This window comes from Hemiscyllium ocellatum, chromosome 14 (assembly GCF_020745735.1).
Source record: "Hemiscyllium ocellatum isolate sHemOce1 chromosome 14, sHemOce1.pat.X.cur, whole genome shotgun sequence".
Classification (NCBI taxonomy): Eukaryota; Metazoa; Chordata; class Chondrichthyes; order Orectolobiformes; family Hemiscylliidae; genus Hemiscyllium; species Hemiscyllium ocellatum.
In genome coordinates, this window is record NC_083414.1 from 1160237 (window position 1) to 1178506 (window position 18270).

At 44.5% G+C, this 18270-nt stretch overlaps 1 protein-coding gene across 1 annotated transcript in view; it reads right to left on the reverse strand.

The window, feature by feature from the left end:
• Nucleotides 1–18270, reverse strand: part of qars1 (glutaminyl-tRNA synthetase 1) — an 84775-nt gene that overhangs the window by 59268 nt on the left and 7237 nt on the right. The window contains exons 2-4 of the mRNA XM_060835283.1: nt 17469–17616; nt 15458–15567; nt 8403–8478 (exon numbers count right to left, since the gene is read on the reverse strand). Of these exons, the coding sequence (XP_060691266.1) occupies nt 8403–8478; nt 15458–15567; nt 17469–17616 (334 nt within the window). The remainder of the gene's footprint in view (nt 1–8402; nt 8479–15457; nt 15568–17468; nt 17617–18270) is intronic.

The window sequence follows — 18270 nt, forward strand, 5'->3', positions numbered from 1 at the left end:
ACGGAAACAGACCCTTCAGTTCAACCCGTCCATGCCGACCAGATATCCCAACCCAATCAAGTTCTACCTGCCAGTACCCAGCCGATGTCCCTCCAAAGTCTCTCGGAAGACTTCGCGACGGCTGGTGGGTAAGTTTGGTCGCTTATTTATTAGTTAAAAATTTAAAGTTTTCCTTCAAAAAAGCGGTAGCAGACCCGGAAGGCGCGCTAGGTTACCTGGGTAAGGTTTTTTTCTCTCTCCCCTTATTTAAACGCGGGCTCCGAGTTGTAGGCCTCAGTCTCTCGGAAGACTTCGCGACGGCTGGTGGGTAAGTTTGGTCGCTTATTTATTAGTTAAAAATTTAAAGTTTTCCTTCAAAAAAGCGGTAGCAGACCCGGAAGGCGCGCTAGGTTACCTGGGTAAGGTTTTTTTCTCTCTCCCCTTATTTAAACGCGGGCTCCGAGTTGTAGGCCTCAGTCTCTCGGAAGACTTCGCGACGGCTGGTGGGTAAGTTTGGTCGCTTATTTATTAGTTAAAAATTTAAAGTTTTCCTTCAAAAAAGCGGTAGCAGACCCGGAAGGCGCGCTAGGTTACCTGGGTAAGGTTTTTTTCTCTCTCCCCTTATTTAAACGCGCAGGCGACTCACCCGAGGCACTACACGAGTAGTGCCTCCCACCCTTCCACCTCCTCTAACCTAATAATAAGACCAATTGTGACTAGCGGGTAAGTGCTGCATTTTCCTTGTTTGTTTCTTTAGATTTAGTTGGTTTTTGTTGTTTTTTTTTAAGGAAAGCTTACTTTTAGAGGGATGGCAGTGCAGAGAGGGCAATGTTCCTCTTGCAACATGTATGAGGTGAGGGAAGCCATTAGCGTCCCTGCTGAGTACACTTGCAAGAAGTGCACCCATCTCCAGCTCCTCCAAACCCGTGTTAGGGAACTGGAGCTGGAGTTGGATGAACTGCGGATCATTCGGGAGGCAGAGGAGGTCATAGATCGGAGCTATAGGCAAGTAGTTACTCCGAAAGTTCAAGATAGATGGGTGACAGTGAGGGGGAGTGGGAGGAGGAAGCCAGTGCAGGGACCCCCTGCGGTCATTCCCCTCAAGAACAAGTATACCGTTTTGGATACTTGTGGGGGGGATGACTTACCAGGGGCAAGCAACGAGGTTCAGGCCTCTGGCACGGAGCCTGGCCCCGTTGCTCAGAAGGGTAGGGTGGAGAAAGGTAGAGCAATAGTTCTTGGGGACTCGATAGTGAGGGGTACAGACAGACGGTTTTGTGGGGGTGACAGGGACTCACGTTTGGTATGTTGCCTCCCAGGTGCAAGGGTACGTGATGTCGCTGATCGTGTTTTCCGGGTCCTTAAGGGGGAGGGGGAGCAGCCCCAGATCGTGGTCCACGTTGGCACCAACGATATAGGTAGGAAGAAGGGTGAGGATGTCAGACAGGCTTTCAGGGAGCTAGGTTGGAAGCTCAGAGTTAGAACAAACAGAGTTGTAGTCTCTGGTTTGTTACCCGTGCCACGTGATAGAGAGTCGAGGAACAGGGAGAGAGAGCAGTTAAATGCGTGGCTACAGGGATGGTGCAGGAGGGAGGGATTCCGGTTTCTGGACAACTGGGGTCCTTTCTGGGGAAGGTGGGACCTCTATAAAAAGGATGGTCTACACTTGAACCTGAGGGGCACCAGTATCCTTGGGGGGAGGTTTGCTAGTGCTCTTTGGGAGGGTTTAAACTAACTCCGCGGGGGCATGGGAACCAGGACTGTAGCTTTAGGGTACAGGACCTTGAGTGTAGGGAGGTTAGGAATAATGCAGCGATCTCTAAGGAGGGTGCCTGTAACCAGAAAGGTGGATTGAAGTGTGTATACTTCAATGCCAGAAGTATAAGGAATAAGGTAGGTGAACTTGCAGCGTGGGTTGGTACCTGGGACTTCGATGTTGTGGCCATTACAGAGACGTGGGTAGAACAGGGACAAGAATGGCTGTTGCACGTTCCAGGGTTCAAATGTTTTAGTAGGATCAGACATGGGGGTAAAAAAGGGGGAGGCGTGGCATTACTTGTCAAAGACAGTATCACAGCAGTGGAATGGACGATGGAAGAGGACTTGCCATCTGAGGTAGTTTGGGCTGAGGTTAGAAATAGGAAAGGTGAGGTCACCCTGTTAGGTGTTTTCTACAGGCCTCCTAATAGTCCTAGAGAAGTAGAGGATAATATTGCGAGGATGATTCAGGAAAAGAGTGAAGGTAGCAGGGTGGTTGTTATGGGGGACTTTAACTTCCCAGATATTGACTGGGAGAGCTATAGCTCGAGTTCATTAGATGGGTCGGTGTTTGTACAATGTGTGCAGGAGGGTTTCCTGACACAATATGTCGACAGGCCAACAAGAGGGGAGGCTATATTGGATTTGGTTCTAGGTAATGAACCAGGCCAGGTGTTAGACTTGGAGGTAGGTGAGCACTTCGGGGACAGTGACCACAACTCGGTGACTTTTACTTTAGTGATGGAGAGGGATAATCGTGCGCCGCAGGGCAAGAGCTATAGCTGGGGGCAGGGAAATTATGATGCAGTGAGGCATGACTTAGGATGTGTGGATTGGAAAAACAGGCTTCAAGAGAAGAACACTAATGAGATGTGGGGAGTGTTCAAGGAGCAGCTACTGCGTGTCCTCGATAGGTATGTACCAGTCAGGCATGGTGTAAAGGGCCTTGTGAGGCAGCCGTGGTTTAGTAAGGAATTGGAGTCCCTTGTGAAAGGGAAGAAGGCGGCATATGTAAAGATGAGGCGTGAAGGTTCAGTAGGGGAGATTGAGAGTTATAAGGTAGCCAGGAAGGAGCTAAAGAGGGAGCTAAGAGAAGCGAGAAGGGGACATGAAAAGTCTTTAGCTGGTAGGATTAGGGAAAACCCAAAGGCTTTCTATAGGTATGTCAAGAATAAAAGGATGACTAGGGTAGGTATCGGTCCAGTCAAGGATAGTAGTGAGAAGTTGTGTGTGGAGGCAGAGGAGATTGGAGAGACATTAAATCAGTACTTTTCATCAGTATTCACTCAGGAACAGGACACTGTTGCTGATGTGAATATGGAATCACAAATAATTAGAATGGATGCCCTGGAAATATGCAGGGAAGAGGTTTTGGGAATATTGGAAAGGATGAATATAGATAAGTCTCCTGGGCCTGATGGCATTTACCCCAGGATCCTATGGGAAGCTAGGGAGGAGATAGCAGAGCCATTGGCCTGGATTTTTATGTCGTCGTTGTCAGCAGGAATAGTACCAGAGGACTGGAGGATAGCGAATGTGGTCCCATTGTTCAAGAAAGGGAGTAGGGATAGCCCTAGTAACTATAGGCCAGTGAGTCTGACTTCAGTGGTGGGCAAAGTCTTAGAGAGAATGGTAAGGGATAAGATTTATGAACATCTGGGTAGGAATAACGTGATCAGGGATAGCCAGCATGGTTTTGTGAAGGGCAGGTCGTGCCTCACAAACCTTATTGAGTTCTTTGAGAAGGTGACTAAGGAAGTGGATGAGGGTAAAGCTGTAGATGTTGTGTATATGGATTTTAGTAAGGCGTTCGATAAGGTTCCCCATGGTAGGCTAATGCTAAAACTTCGGAGGTATGGCATTGAGGATACATTAGAGGTTTGGATTAGGAATTGGCTGGCTGGAAGGAGACAGAGGGTAGTAGTTGATGGATTATGTTCATCTTGGAGCGCAGTTACTAGCGGTGTACCACAAGGATCTGTTTTGGGACCATTGCTTTTTGTTATCTTTATAAATGATCTAGAGGAAGGACTTGAAAGCTGGGTAAGCAAGTTTGCGGATGACACAAAAGTCGGTGGAGTTGTGGATAGTGAGGAAGGAAGTGGTAGGTTACAGCGGGATATAGATAAGTTGCAGAGCTGGGCGGAAATGTGGCAAATGGAATTCAATGTAGCTAAGTGCGAAGTCGTTCACTTTGGTAGGAATAACAAGATGATGGATTACTGGGCTAATGGTAGGCTACTTGGTAGTGTGGATGAGCAGAGGGATCTTGGTGTCTATGTACACAGATCTCTGAAAGTTGCCACCCAGGTAAATAGTGCTGTGAGGAAGGCATATGGTGTACTGGGCTTTATTGGCAGAGGAATTGAGTTCCGGAGTCCTGAGGTCATGTTGCAGTTGTATAAGACTCTGGTGCGGCCTCATCTGGAGTATTGTGTGCAGTTTTGGTCGCCATACTATAGGAAGGATGTGGAAGCTTTAGAACGAGTGCAGAGGAGGTTTACCAGGATGTTGCCTGGAATGGTAGGAAAATCTTATGAGGAAAGGCTGAGGCACTTGGGGCTGTTCTCATTGGAGAAGAGAAGGTTTAGGGGAGATCTGATAGAAGTGTATAAGATGATTAGGGGTTTAGATAGGGTAGATACTAAGAACCTTTTACCGCTAATGGAGTCAGGTGTTACTAGGGGACATAGCTTTAAATTAAGGGGTGGTAGGTATAGGACAGATGTTAGGGGTAGATTCTTCACACAGCGGGTTGTGAGTTCATGGAATGCCCTGCCCGTATCAGTGGTGAACTCTCCTTCTTTATGGTCATTTAAGCGGGCATTGGATAGGCATTTGGAAGTTATTGGGCTAGTATAGGTTAGGTAGGATTCGGTCGGCGCAACATCGAGGGCCGAAGGGCCTGTACTGCGCTGTATCCTTCTATGTTCTATGTTCAAACCCTTCCTATTCATATACCCATCCAGATGCCTTCTAAATGTTGCAATTTTACCAGCCTCCATCACATCCTCTGGCAGCTCATTCCATTCACACACCATCCTCTGCGTGAAAAAGTTGCCCCTTAGGTCTTTTTATATCTTTCCCCTCTCACCCTAAAACTATTTCCTCTAGTTCTGGAATCCCACACCCCAGGGAAAAGATTTTGTCTATTTATCCTACCCATGCCCCTTATGATTTTATAAACCTTCCTAAGGTCACCCCTCAGCTGCCAACGCTCCAGGGAAAACAGCCCCAGCCTATTCAATCTCTCCCTATCACTCAAATCCTCCAACCCTGGCAACATCCTGATAAACCTTTTCCGAACCCTTTCAAGTTTCACAACATCTAGACCATAGGAAGGAGACCAGAATTGCACGCAATATTCCAAAAGTGGCCTAACCAATGTCCTATACAGCCACAGCATATCCTCCCAAATCCTACACTCAATACTCTGACCAATAAACAAAAGCACACCAAACACCTTCTTCACTATCCTATCTACCTGCGACTCCACTTTTAAGGAGCTATGAACCTACACTCCAAGGACTCTCTAGGACTTTACCATTAAGTGTATAAGTCCTGCTAAGATTTGCTTTCCCAAAATGCAGCACCTCGCATTTACCTAAATTAAATTCCATCTGCCACTTCTGAGCCCATTGGCCCATCTGATCAAAATCCCTTGTAATCTGAGGTAACCCTCTTTGCTGTCCACAACACCTCCAATTTTGGTATCATCTGAAAACTTACCACCTATACCTCTTATGCTCGCATCCAACTCACTTATGTACATGACAAAAAGTAGAGGACCCAGCACCGATCCTTGTGGCACTCCACTGGTCAAAGGCCTCCAGTCTGAAAAACAACCCTCCACCACCACCCTCTGTCTTCTACCTTTGAGCCAGTTCTGTATCCAAATGGCTAGTTCTCCCTGTATTCCATGACAAAAAAACTCAATCAAGTTTGAGAGACATGATTTTCCACGCACAAAGCCATGCTGACTATCCCGAATCAGTCCTTGCCTTTCCAAATACATGTACAGCCTGTCCCTCAGGATTCCCTCCAACAACTTGCCCACCACTGATGTCAGGCTCACTAGTCTATAGTTCCCTGGCTTGTCTTTACCGCCCTTCTTAAACAGTGGCACCACGTTTGCCAATCTCCAGTCTTCCGGCACCTCACCTGCGACTATCGATGATACAAATATCTCAGCAAGAGGCCCAGCAATCACTTCTCTAGCTTCCCACAGAGTTCTCGGGTACACCTGATCAGGTCCTGGGGATTTATCTACTTATGTGTTTCAAGACATGCAGCACGTCCTCCTCTTCAATATGGACATTTTTGAAGATGTCATCATCTATTTCCTGACATTCTATATTTTCCATGTTCTTTTCCACAATAAATATTTATGCAAAATACTTGTTTAGTATATCCCCCCATCTCCTGCTGCTCAACACAAAGGCCGCCTTGCTGATCTTTGAGGGGCCCTATTCTCTCCCTAATTACCCTTTTGTCCTTAATATATTTGTAAAACCCCTTTGGATTCTCCTTAACTCTATTTGCCAAAGCTATCCCATGTCCCCGTTTTGACCTCCTGATTTCCCTCTTAAGTATATTCCTACTTCTTTTATACTCTTAAGGATTCACCCGATCTATGCTGTCTGTACCTGACATATGCTTCCTTCTTTTTCTTAACCAAACCCTCAATTTCTTTACTCATCCAGCATTCCCTATACCTACCAGCCTTCCCTTTCACCCCGACAGGAATATACTTCCCCTGGATTCTTGTTATCTCATTTCTGAAAGCTTCCCATTTTCCAGCCGTCCCTTTACCTGCGAACATCTGACCCCAATCAGCTGTTTGAAAGTTCTTACCTAATAACGCCAAAAGTAGCCTTTCTCCGATTTAAAACTTCAACTTTTAGATCTGGTCTATCCTTTTCCATCACTATTTTAAAACTAATAGGAATTATGGTCGCTGGCCCCAAAGTGCTCCCCCCCAACACCTCAGTCACCTGCCCTGCCTTATTTCAAGAGTAGGTCAAGTTTTGCACCTTCTATAGTAGGTCCATCCACATACAATCAGAAAATTGTCTTGTACACACTTAACACTATAGCAGTCCCAGTCTATGCTCAGAAAGTTAAAATTCCCTAACATAACCACCTTATAATTCTTACAGAGATGAGATCTCCTTACAAGCTTGTTTCTCAATTTCCCTCTGACTATTAGGGGGTCTATAATACCATTTCAATAAAGGTGATCATCCCTTTATTATTTCCCAGTTCAACCCAATTAAATACCCTGGATGTATTTCCGGGAATATCCTCCCTCAGCACAGCTGTAATGCTGTCCATTATCAAAGATGCCACTCCCCCTCCTCTCTTGCCTCCCTTTCTATCCTTCCTGTAGCATTTGTATCCTGGAACATTAGGCTGCCAGTCCTGCCCATCCTGGAGTCATGTTTCTGTAATTGTTATGATATCCCAGTCCCATGTTCCTAACCATGCCGTAAGTTCACTGCCTTCCCTGCTGTGCCCCTTGCATTAAAAAAAAGCAGTTTAATTTATCAATCCTACCTTGTTCTCTGCTTTGTCCCTGTCTGCCCTAGCTGTTTGACTCAATTCTGTTCTCAACTGTACCAGTCTCAGATTGTCTCTTCACTATCTCCCTGGGTCGACAGCAGATTCAGTCAATTGTGTCAGTGCTGGCTCGTTGAGAAAGCTATTAGCCCCACAGCCCCTGCTACTGCTCTTTCAACACCCTTTCAAGCAGCTTGATACAGGTCACTGCATGTTGCTACAGATCAGCGTCAAGACATCTGCTTTATACTCATTCTACAAGTGACAAGCATCTGAACCCTACCAATACCATCCAGACAAGGTGCAGGACAAGGTATTTTCAATGAAGTAAGGAATTATTTTCCATTTCCCTTGCAGCAATACCTTGTTCTTCAGGGTCAGGGCATTTAGTAGTGTCTGTTGTAGTACTTCAATGGTCCCACATTGTCTCAAAGTGATTGAGATTTCCAACAGACATGTCTTTCGAGGTTACAGAGCAAAGCAACTCGCAGCAGCCTCACACTATTTTCAAAAACTTATCTAACAATGCTAGCTTGTTTATTGACTACCCCAGTCATCCAGAGGAGATGCCATCTTCACATATCTCTTCCAAGATCATCTCATCTGGAGCTCATCCGTCTATTTTTATTCTTTTTCTTTCCCTTCTTTCCTCTTGGTGACATCCTGAACTTCTGGCCTCAGCGCAGACTTGGATCCTCAGCCTCAGTGTGGACCCAGTGAAGCATCCTTTCCCCTTGGCATGGCAGTCACCACTGACTGGGACAACACATCCATCCTGGGACAAGCTAAACTAGCAGCATACACATGAAGTCCTAGAGGCATGGCATTCTAACCAGAACTTCATTAATAAACACATCAACTTGGACCCCATCTACCATCCTCTGAGAAAAAGAACCAGAAATGATATCACCCACACTAAGAAACCAAGACACATAAATAGAAAGCGGGATAGAACACTAGCACTTCACCGGAGGCTTACTGATGATATTACCTAGTATGGTGAAGAAACACCTGGGAACAAACCTTCCAGCTTAGTGTGCAAACTTACAACTATCAGGTTGTTTGTAAGAAACGCTGGAGAGAATGAAAGGTTTCCTCACACTCACCCATTATTAGCCCCATATTAAAGTGGTATCGGTCCAACGTGAGCTGGTTTCTGTACTTGTTGACTGTTGCTTCAACCTAATAAGGACAGAATACGAACGTTAAAACATACTCCTGTTGGCTAAAAGGAATGTCTGTATCAGAAACACTGTAGGCATGAAGCTATTATTCACCTCCTATCGTTTATTTAAATGACAGAGATTCCATATCAATATGGCCCACAACACGAGGACCCCAATCTCAAACAACAGACACACTTGAATTTTTAGGTTGTTCTTTAACTGTGTGGAGTATTTGAAAAGATGCTGACTCACTGCTGGATGAACTCAGAATCTGAATGCCAAGATTTCTTCCAATCAGAACCTTGAGAAAATTGGGATTTTTAAAAGTGTTTTCTTGGGATGTAAGGATCACTGGCTCAGCCATTTACTGCCCATCCCTAATTGCCCTTGAGGTGTTGGGAGGAGCTGAGCGATTTATTGTTGGTTTAGTGCAGGGATGGATTCTTGGAATTCTGAATTAAGCATATGGGCTTGTTTATGTGTTCAAAGTTAACAATTAGCTTTTAAAAACAACACCTATCATTCTAAAAAGCAAAGAACTGCAGATGCTGGAAATCCAAACTAAAAGTACAAATTTCAGAAGAAACTCAGCAGGTCTGGTAGCATCTGTGCGGAGAAAGCACAGACAATGTTTTGCATCCAGTAACTCTCTTTCAGAGCCAACTGTGGCTAAGAAATTGTGTTTATATATACTGAAGTTAAAAATCACAGCTCCAGATTATAATCCAACAGGTTTATTTGGAAGTACTAGCTCAGAGCACTGCTCGTTCATCACGGGACTAGTGGGGCAGGATCATAAAACAATCCATATAACATTTTATAAATTCCTCCTTTAGAACCAGTCTGACTCTAGACTGGGATACAGACAGCCTCTAACCTCATACATTTAATGCATTGTCTGAGCTGAGATATCACTTTTTTTAATAAAAACTTAAGTTATCTTGGGACTTAAAAGTAGTTCTGGGATTTACATATAGAACATAGAAGAATGCAGCAAAGAACAGGCCCTTCGGCCCTCGATGTTGTGCTGACCGGTGAACTAATCGAAGCCCATCCCCCTACACTATCCCATCTTCATCCATGTACTTATCCAAGGACTGTTTAAATCTCCCTAATGTGGCTGAGTTGACTACATTAGCAGGCAGAGCATTCCACGCCCTTACCACTCTCTGCGTAAAGAACCTGCCTCTGACATCTGTCTTAAATCGATCACCCCTCAATTTGTAGCTATGCCACCTCGTACAAGCAAATGTCATCCTAGGAAAAAGACTCACTTATCCACATTAATGAACAGAAACCTGCAACCCATTCTAAATGATAGACTTAACAGCAATCTAGGTTTTTTTTTTAAAGATTAGATTACATTACAGTGTGGAAACAGGCCCTTGGGCTCAACAAGTCCACACCAACCCGCTGAAGCGCAACCCACCCATACCCCTACATTACCCCTTACCTAACGCTACGGGCAATTTAGTATGGCCAATTCACCTGACCTGTTGGAGGAAACCAGAGCACCCGGAGGAAACCCACGCAGACACGGGGAGAACGTGCAAACTCCACACAGTCAGTCGCCTGAGGCAGGAATTGAACCCGGGTCTCCGGCACTGTGAGGCAGCAGTGCTAACCACTGTGCCACCGTGCCGCACACAAATGTTTGTTCAATACATTATTTCAACTGCATGACACTTTGATCTTTGGTCCTGCCCCACAGATACCTGATGAAGGAGCAGCATTCTGAAAGGTAATACAGGTAGACAACCCACTATCCAAAATCTGAAAAGCTCCAAAATCCAAGGGTTTCTCCGTGAAGTTTTTATCTCATTAACAAGGTTGTTTGGCATACAAATAGTTAACCCAACTCCCCACCCACTGAATGTGTCACTCAGATGCAACATTGGGCGTGGCCCGTTACTCACAGTGAGTCTGCTGTTCGGTAAGGTTTTTTAAAATGATCAAACTGTCACTTATTCTGAAATTTGAACAATTCTGAATTTCGAAAACCGCTGGTCTCCAGCATTTCAGATAAAGGATTGTGCACCTGTGCTTCCAAATAAACCTGTTGGACTATAACCGGGTGTTGTGATTGTTAACTTTGTCCACCCCAGTCCAACACCGGCATCTCCACATCATCTAAAGACAGGGGTGGGGTGGGGAAGAAAAGGAGTAAACAATAGGTGAAGATGGAGCCCAACAGAGAAAACAGCAGTTGGACAGGGATGGAGATGGGAGAGCCACGGAGATAGAAAATCTGCTAATGGGGACCATTAATGGGTGAAAATAGGTTGGCTGTGATGAAAGCAGCCATCAGTTCTGATGGAGGAGTTTTACATAGAGGGAAACAGGTAACATGGAACGTGCTGCCAGGGGAGGTGGTAGAAGCAGTTATGACAGCATCGTTTAAAATGTTTAACAGGCAGAGAATAGAGGGATATGGACTATGCGCAGGCATGTGGCATTAGTTTAGAACAGCATGGTCAGCACAGACATGGTGGGCCATGGGGCCTTGTCCTGTGCTCTGTGTTCGAAGGATCACTGGACCCAAAATGTTGACTCTGCTTTCCCTCCACTAATGCAGCCAGAGTTGCTGAGTTTCTTCAGCAATTTCTGTTTCTGACCCATAATTCCAAGGAGGATGAAGTAACACACGGCTTCTACCTAAAGAACTTTTCAGATCCTGGTTTTAAATTTTAGTCTCTGCTGGAAGTCATCCGAGAAGCATATATTTCAAGCCTCAAAATGGTGAGCTGTCTTTTGACGGAGTAATATGCTAAGCAGTATTCCTACGAAAAGGAGTTTAAAACCATCATATGAGAGATCCAAGATGGCGGTGACTCAGCAAGTCTGAGTCTACAGAGCCCTTCCCAAAACCTGGGAAAAGTGGGTTTCCTGTCCCCACCACACTTGCCAAACCACCCAAAAAATTTCTTTAATCTTAATTAGCTGCTGAATATTATATTTAAATAGTCTAATACTGAGTGGATAATGAGTAAATCAAAGGGACCCCGCAGCTCTCAGAAAACAAAGACCCCTCCCCCACCCTCCTCTCCTCCGGCTGCAGCTGATGTAAAAACAGGCCTTGAAGAGATGATTGCCAGGCTGGAAACGACACTCGTCAATTTCATCGCAGAATCCAGACAGAGATGGAACTCATTCGAAGAAAAGCTGCAGAAACAGAATCAAACCATGGAGGAGCTGCAGGGCCAAGTGAAGGGGGCGGAACTAAAGGCCACGACCTCCGAGGCTGCAGCTCAAACAGCTGCAGAACAGGTGAGAGCTCTGGAGCAGAGAGTCCGGGCCTTTGAAACCTACATGGATGATATTGACAACAGAAATCGGAGAAAGAATATTCGGTTGCTGGGCCTCCCTGAACAAGAAGAGAAGGGACAGTTAGCAGCATTTCTGGAGCGATGGCTGCCCCAGCTTTTAAACCTGGGGGCTGAAACTGACCAGGTAAGGGTGGAGTGGGCCTACCGGGTCGCAGTACGCGGATCTGGCCCAAACCAGCGCCCACGCCCGGTCCTGTTCCGACTGCAGAGTTATAGGGAGAGGCAGATACTCCTGGGTGCCTCCAGAAAGCTTGGAAAGGATCCTAAAGCTATGATTCATGAAGGATCCAAGATTATGTTATTTCAGGACTTCTCCCCGGCTTTGGCACGAAGGAGGAAGGTGTTTGATGAGGTGAAGAAATGTCTAAGGAACTTAAATATTCAATACACCTTACGCTACCCAGCGACGTTATGCTTTACCCACGAAGGATCCGAGTATAATTTTAGATCATCGGAAGAGGCCAAGAAACTTTTAGACTCGGTTAAATAAATTGTAAGAGACAATTTATGTTGGCTTGCCTCTCCCACACTCCGTGGGGAGAAATGGATACTTTATTCTACTTTACTTTTGCCTCTGGGAGCGGGGTTGTCTTCCTTGCTATGTTATTATACTTAACTGTAATCTGTTGGAGTTGTAATTTTATAGTTATGTGTGTTTGTACGTGGCATTGATGCTATTAGATATACTCAGGTATGGGTGGGGAGGGGTGGGGGTGCGGCGCTCACTGTTAACTCTGGCTCGATATTATATCTAAATCCTATTAAGGAGCCCCCGGGTCGAGGGTGGGACACTGTTTGGGAGAGGATATGGTGGAACGTTGGAAAGGTAGTAAGGCCCCCTGAGAACAAGGGGGAAGATCTCCATTCAAACATGTTTAATTTTTTTTGTTCTTATTGTTTGGAAATAGCTTCCTTTTTATCATACTGTTATGAGTGTATTAGAGAACATTTTCTCTTATTTGAAGGATGTAAGCGACTCAACTATACACTCTGGATGATTGTGGGTTAGTTGAATTTTGATGATTATATATTTAAGATCTATTTTTATATTAATGTTTGTGCTTGAAAATTCTGCTTATTTTTGTAAATTTGTCAAAATGTTAAATTCCCAATAAAAATATCTATAAAAAAAAACCATCATATATTCATAGAATAAAGAGTTATTTATCCCAGAACTGAGTGCCGGAGCACAGCAAGTGGAAAAGTTGTTAAGTTTTGGAAGTTTAAAAATTAACGGCAAGAAGGAATTGAAGCTGCATCAGGGATAATACAGCACTGGAATGAAGCTAAGTAACAGCATAGTAATAAAGTAAGAAAGATTTATCAATAGTTCCAGAGGAGTTGAAATGTTAATTTATTTTTAATATTTCAATGCTTGAGGAGTCTCTTCTCCCACCTCCTCCCTCCTCTCCCCCCAACCTCCTTTTCTCTCCTCCTTCCCCCCCATCTACACTCCCTTCCGAAATAAACTGAACTGGATCTTGCTAGAAGCACCAGATGTTCTTAGAATTGTAACAAAATTTGTAAGCTGGACTGGGTTATACCCATTCCAAGACAAAGCTGTAGGGAGTGCTTGGGTTATCACTGCAGATAAATTGGTCTACCCAACCAGGAGGAAGTGAGGACTGCAGATGCTGGAGACCAGAGTTGAAAAATGTGGTGCTGGAAAAACAGAGCAGGCCAGGCAGCATCCGAGGAGCAGGAGAATCGATGTTTCAGGCATAAGCCCTTCTTCAGGAATCCTGCTCCTCGGATGCTGCCTACCCAACCAGGTACCAGTTTGGGATTTGACTCATCTGGTACTAACATTATTTAGGCATAACCCCATATCAATTGTTATCAGTGAATTATAATACAGTCCATGTGCTGTAGGTAAACCTACAGTGCTGTAAGAGAGAGACTTCCAGGATTTGGACTTATTGACATTGAAGGAACGGTGAGTAACTTGGAGGGGAACCTGCAGTGGATGGCGTTCCCTTGTATCTGATGCCCTCGTCCTTCTAGATGGAAGTGTTGTAGGTTTGGAAGGTGCTGTCAAAGCAGTCTTAGTGAATTTCTGCAGTGCATCTTGTAGATGGTGCCCACTGCTGCTACTGAGCGTCAGTGGTAAAGCAAATGTATAATTGAATGTTTGTGGATACAGTGAAATTCAAGGGGGCAGCTTTATCCTGAAATGTGCCAAGCTTCCCATGTATTTCCAGAGCCGCACTTATCCAGGCAAGTATAGAGCATTCAATAACTCTTAACCTATGTCTTGTAGATGCATACAGGCTTTTGGAAGGTTATTCATTGCAGGATTGCTCTTGTAGCCGGAATGTTTATACAGCTCATTCAGGTCAGCTTCACGTCAAAGGCCACCCTAGGATATGGATAATGGAACTTCAGCTTTGTAACATTTTCTCCTGTTGGAGATGGTCATTCCCTGTACTTGCTTAATGTGTTACTTGCCACTTATGAGCACAAACTGGAACATATTGCCAATATAAATAACTTGACTGGGTTGGATTCTTCATTTTGTGTATTGGACATTCCAGAGTAATCGTGTCCATTTCTGGGCAGACAACAGCACTGTGGCTGGACTGGAACCGTTTGTTTAGCAGAATGGTTAACTCTGGTGGCCAAGCCCTCAGTACTGTCGCCGGGATGTTGTCAGCATTGATAGCCTTTGCAACATCCAGTGCTTGCATTGAATTGCCAAGACCTCAGAAGGAGGCAGAGATAGATCATCCACTCAACACTTTTTCAGTCTTATCTTTTGTACCAAACCTGTGGTTACCCAACATTGTGAAAACAGGGATTTTAATTATATATTTTGCAGCATATACTATGTCTCTAATTGTGTGAAAGTCATTCTCTAAATCTCTGTTTCTCTTCCCTCTTTTGGAGAGGCAATAAATACTATTTCCCAACCAAGGGTTTCCTACCCTGACCGTTAAAATATTGAGAGACTTGGTGTCAAATACTGTCCATACACATTCCTCTGAGGCTCCAGGCACATTAGACTGAAAGAACTATCCAAACAGAATCCCTACAGTGTGGAAGAAAGCCATTTGGAACATCAAGTCCACAGAGACCCTCCGAAGAGCATCCCACCCAGAAGCACTCCCCTACCCTATCCCCTGCAATTCCCATGGCTAATCCACCTAGCCTTGTACATCCCTGGATTACAGGGGTAATTTATCATTGCCAATGCACCCTAACCGGCACACGTTTGAACTACGGGAGGAAACCAGAGCACCTGGAGGAAACCCACGCAGACACAGGGAGAACATACAAACTTCACACAGTCAACCAAGAGCGGAACTGAACCGGATCCCTGCCACTGTGAAGCAGCACTGTTAACCACTGAGCCACCATGCCACCCAGAACAAATGATTACTTTGAAGACTTCTCAGCAATTGTGAATTAGAGTTGTGCTGTGGTTTGGAGGAGAGAATTGACACATTAAAGGACGCCCACTGCATTCAAATATACCCATCACCTGGCAGCAAGAATCAATCTGTGGGCCATCAGAGCCAATGTCACCTCCAGCAACCCCACACACAGGCAGCAAGCCACACATTGAGATGCTATCACAAGCAACCAAAGCTGACGATACTTAGAGTTTGAGAAGAAACACCCATTTCCTGCAGATTTTATGTTGCAACAGGATGGGCTGAGTCCACTCACCACTTCCTCAATCTGTTCCGGTGTCACCACTACTCCAATTCCACATTCTCTCTCAAAGTCTGCACTGTCAATTGGACCCAGCTGATGGTTTTTAATATAATCGAGAGAAGCTAATTGAAAGAGACAAAATAAAGTTAATTAATCTCCTTCCTAAATGAAGAAAGTCAGTTTCTGATTGGTTGGATGCTAATGTTTTGGGGGAGAAAGTGAGGTCTGCAGATGCTGGAGATCAGAGCTGAAAATGTGTTGCTGGAAAAGTGCAGCAGGTCAGGCAGCATCCAACAAACAGGAAATTCAACGTTTCGGGCATCAGCCCTTCTTCAGGAATTCCTGAAGAAGGGCCGATGCCCGAAACATCGAATTTCCTGTTCCTTGGATGCTGCCTGACCTGCCACTAATGTTTTGGGTCAGTGAGTGCAAAAGGAGAGATGAAAAGGAAACAAGGCAAAGAAAGTCCAAGGGAAAGACAAAAAAGCAAGTCTCTAACGGACTTGTTTTAAAAACCCAAATTGTCGCAAGAATTAAGACAATAAAGGATGCCATGTGGGAAGTCAAAACAAACCGGCACAAAGTTCAAAGGTATCAGTGTGTTACAGAATGGATATAGCTGGGATGGTTCCCCGAGCTGCGGAGTCTCTCAGCATGGGGAAGCCATTTCAGGCTGATAGGAGGAGGAATGTCTTCACTCAGAGGATGGTGGAACTTTGGAATTCACTATCCCAGAGACACATGGAGGATCGGTCATTGTACATTTCAAGACAGATTAATAGACTAAATAGTAGAACTCCATCAAAGGGCTGAATGATCGTTTAACGTTAGGAAGAGCAGTCAAATTCTTACTGAGCCCACAGCACCCTGCGCCACCTCTCCCCACCATTCACACACACACCTCATTGATTGTAATGTGTTGAGGGGTCTGGTGGCTGTGTAAAAACTCCAAATAAATGCAAGTCTTTCTTTCAGAGCATCAAGGCCATTGACTGTAGCTGGTGAAAACACACATTTCCGATCAAGATATGTGCAGCGTCAAAATGAGTTTAATTCTGTCCTTTGCAATGGGACTGTGCCAAGGTTATTAAAAAAAATCTATGCAACATCGAGTCATAGAGATGTACAGCATGGAAACAGACTCTTCAGTCCAACCCGTCCATGCCGACCAGATATCCCAACACAATCTCGTCCCACCTGCCAGCACCCGGCCCATATCCCTCCAAACCCTTCCTATTCATATACCCATCCAGATGACTCTTAAATGTTGTAATTGTACCAGCCTCCACCACATCCTCTGGCAGCTCATTCCATACACATACCACCCTCGGAGTGAAAACATTGCCCCTTAGGTCCCTTGAATATCTTTTCCCTCTCACCCTAAACCTATGCCCTCTAGTTCTGGACTCTCCAACACCAGGGAAAAGACTTTGTCTATTTACCCTATCTATGCGCCTCATAATTTTATAAACCTCTATAAGGTCACCCCTCAGCCTCCGACACTTCAAGGAAAACAGCCCCAGCCTGTTCAGCTTCTCTCTATAGCTCAAATCCTCCAACCCTGGCAACATCCTTGTAAATCTTTTCTGAACCCTTTCAGAGTTGTTGCACTGAATTCAAAACATAAAATCTGTTTCTCTCTCCACAGTTGCTGCCAGACCTGCTGAATTTCTCTAGCACTTTGTGTTTATTAAAGAGTTTAATCTTTTACCTTATATCTAAGAGATGATTAGAAGCTAACTATTACAAGCAGTTTGTTAGATACAACAACTATTGGACTCTCCTGCAGATTAGATTCATACATTTTCTGTCCATACAGCACCCCACAGTCAGTCACAAGGAGATTTCTGTCAGAACATGCAGAAGAAATTCATCTACAGCAACAAATCACCAACAGCTGATGTAGTCAGAGTGAGGCACACAGCCTGCATAGTTAATCGCCATTTTACCAATCAGCTTTCTGAAGCAGAGACAGACTGAGCTTGTTCATGAAAAGAATTCCCAGGCCAGGGGTTGACCTTACCATTGAGCTGTAGGTCTGAGGTCACTTCCTTTTTTGCAATGTACTTGACCAGGAAGCCCATGTGAGTCTGGTCCTTGAGCCGAGTGGCTGCATTATACAGAAGTGTGCCTGTTGCTTTGTCTGGCGTAGAACCCAAAATCGCCTGTGCCTGGTGTTGAAAAAGAGAGACAGAGCGAGCTATGAGTTGGGAGGACATCTGGAAGTTAAAAGGTTTTCCCCTCAATTAATTCCTGGAGATATCAGGCTGCCCTCAACACATGGAAAACCAAATGTGACTCAGAAAACACAAATACTGACTATTCAGCTCCTCAATGGAACAAACACTGACCCCATTCTTACAACCATGGCCAGCTTGCGTTCTATCAGTTACTGGGTCTCATTATTCCTTTAAAATTCTTACCCCAATATCATCCAACACATTTCTCCTTCATTAACTCGTGTATTTTCTTCTCAATCTTCCTGACATTTATGAAATGTAATAAACAATTATACCATGTAAAAGCTGGTTTGACAGAACCATTTATGACAGCATTCATTAGCTGATTAGCGGTCATAAATATTTTCACCTGAACTTAATAAACTAATTGCAAAAATGTTTACAAATTTATCAGTCCTAAAATTGATAGTGACATCACCTAATATTACGATAATGCTGAGCACTTAAACTGATTGTTGCTTCCACATTACCTCCATTTGAGAAGAGTATTCATTCCCAAAGCTAATATAATGAAAAAAATTGAAATCTAATTTGTATTTTTACAACACTATTAATGCTCAAACATCTGGGATCAATTCACACAGC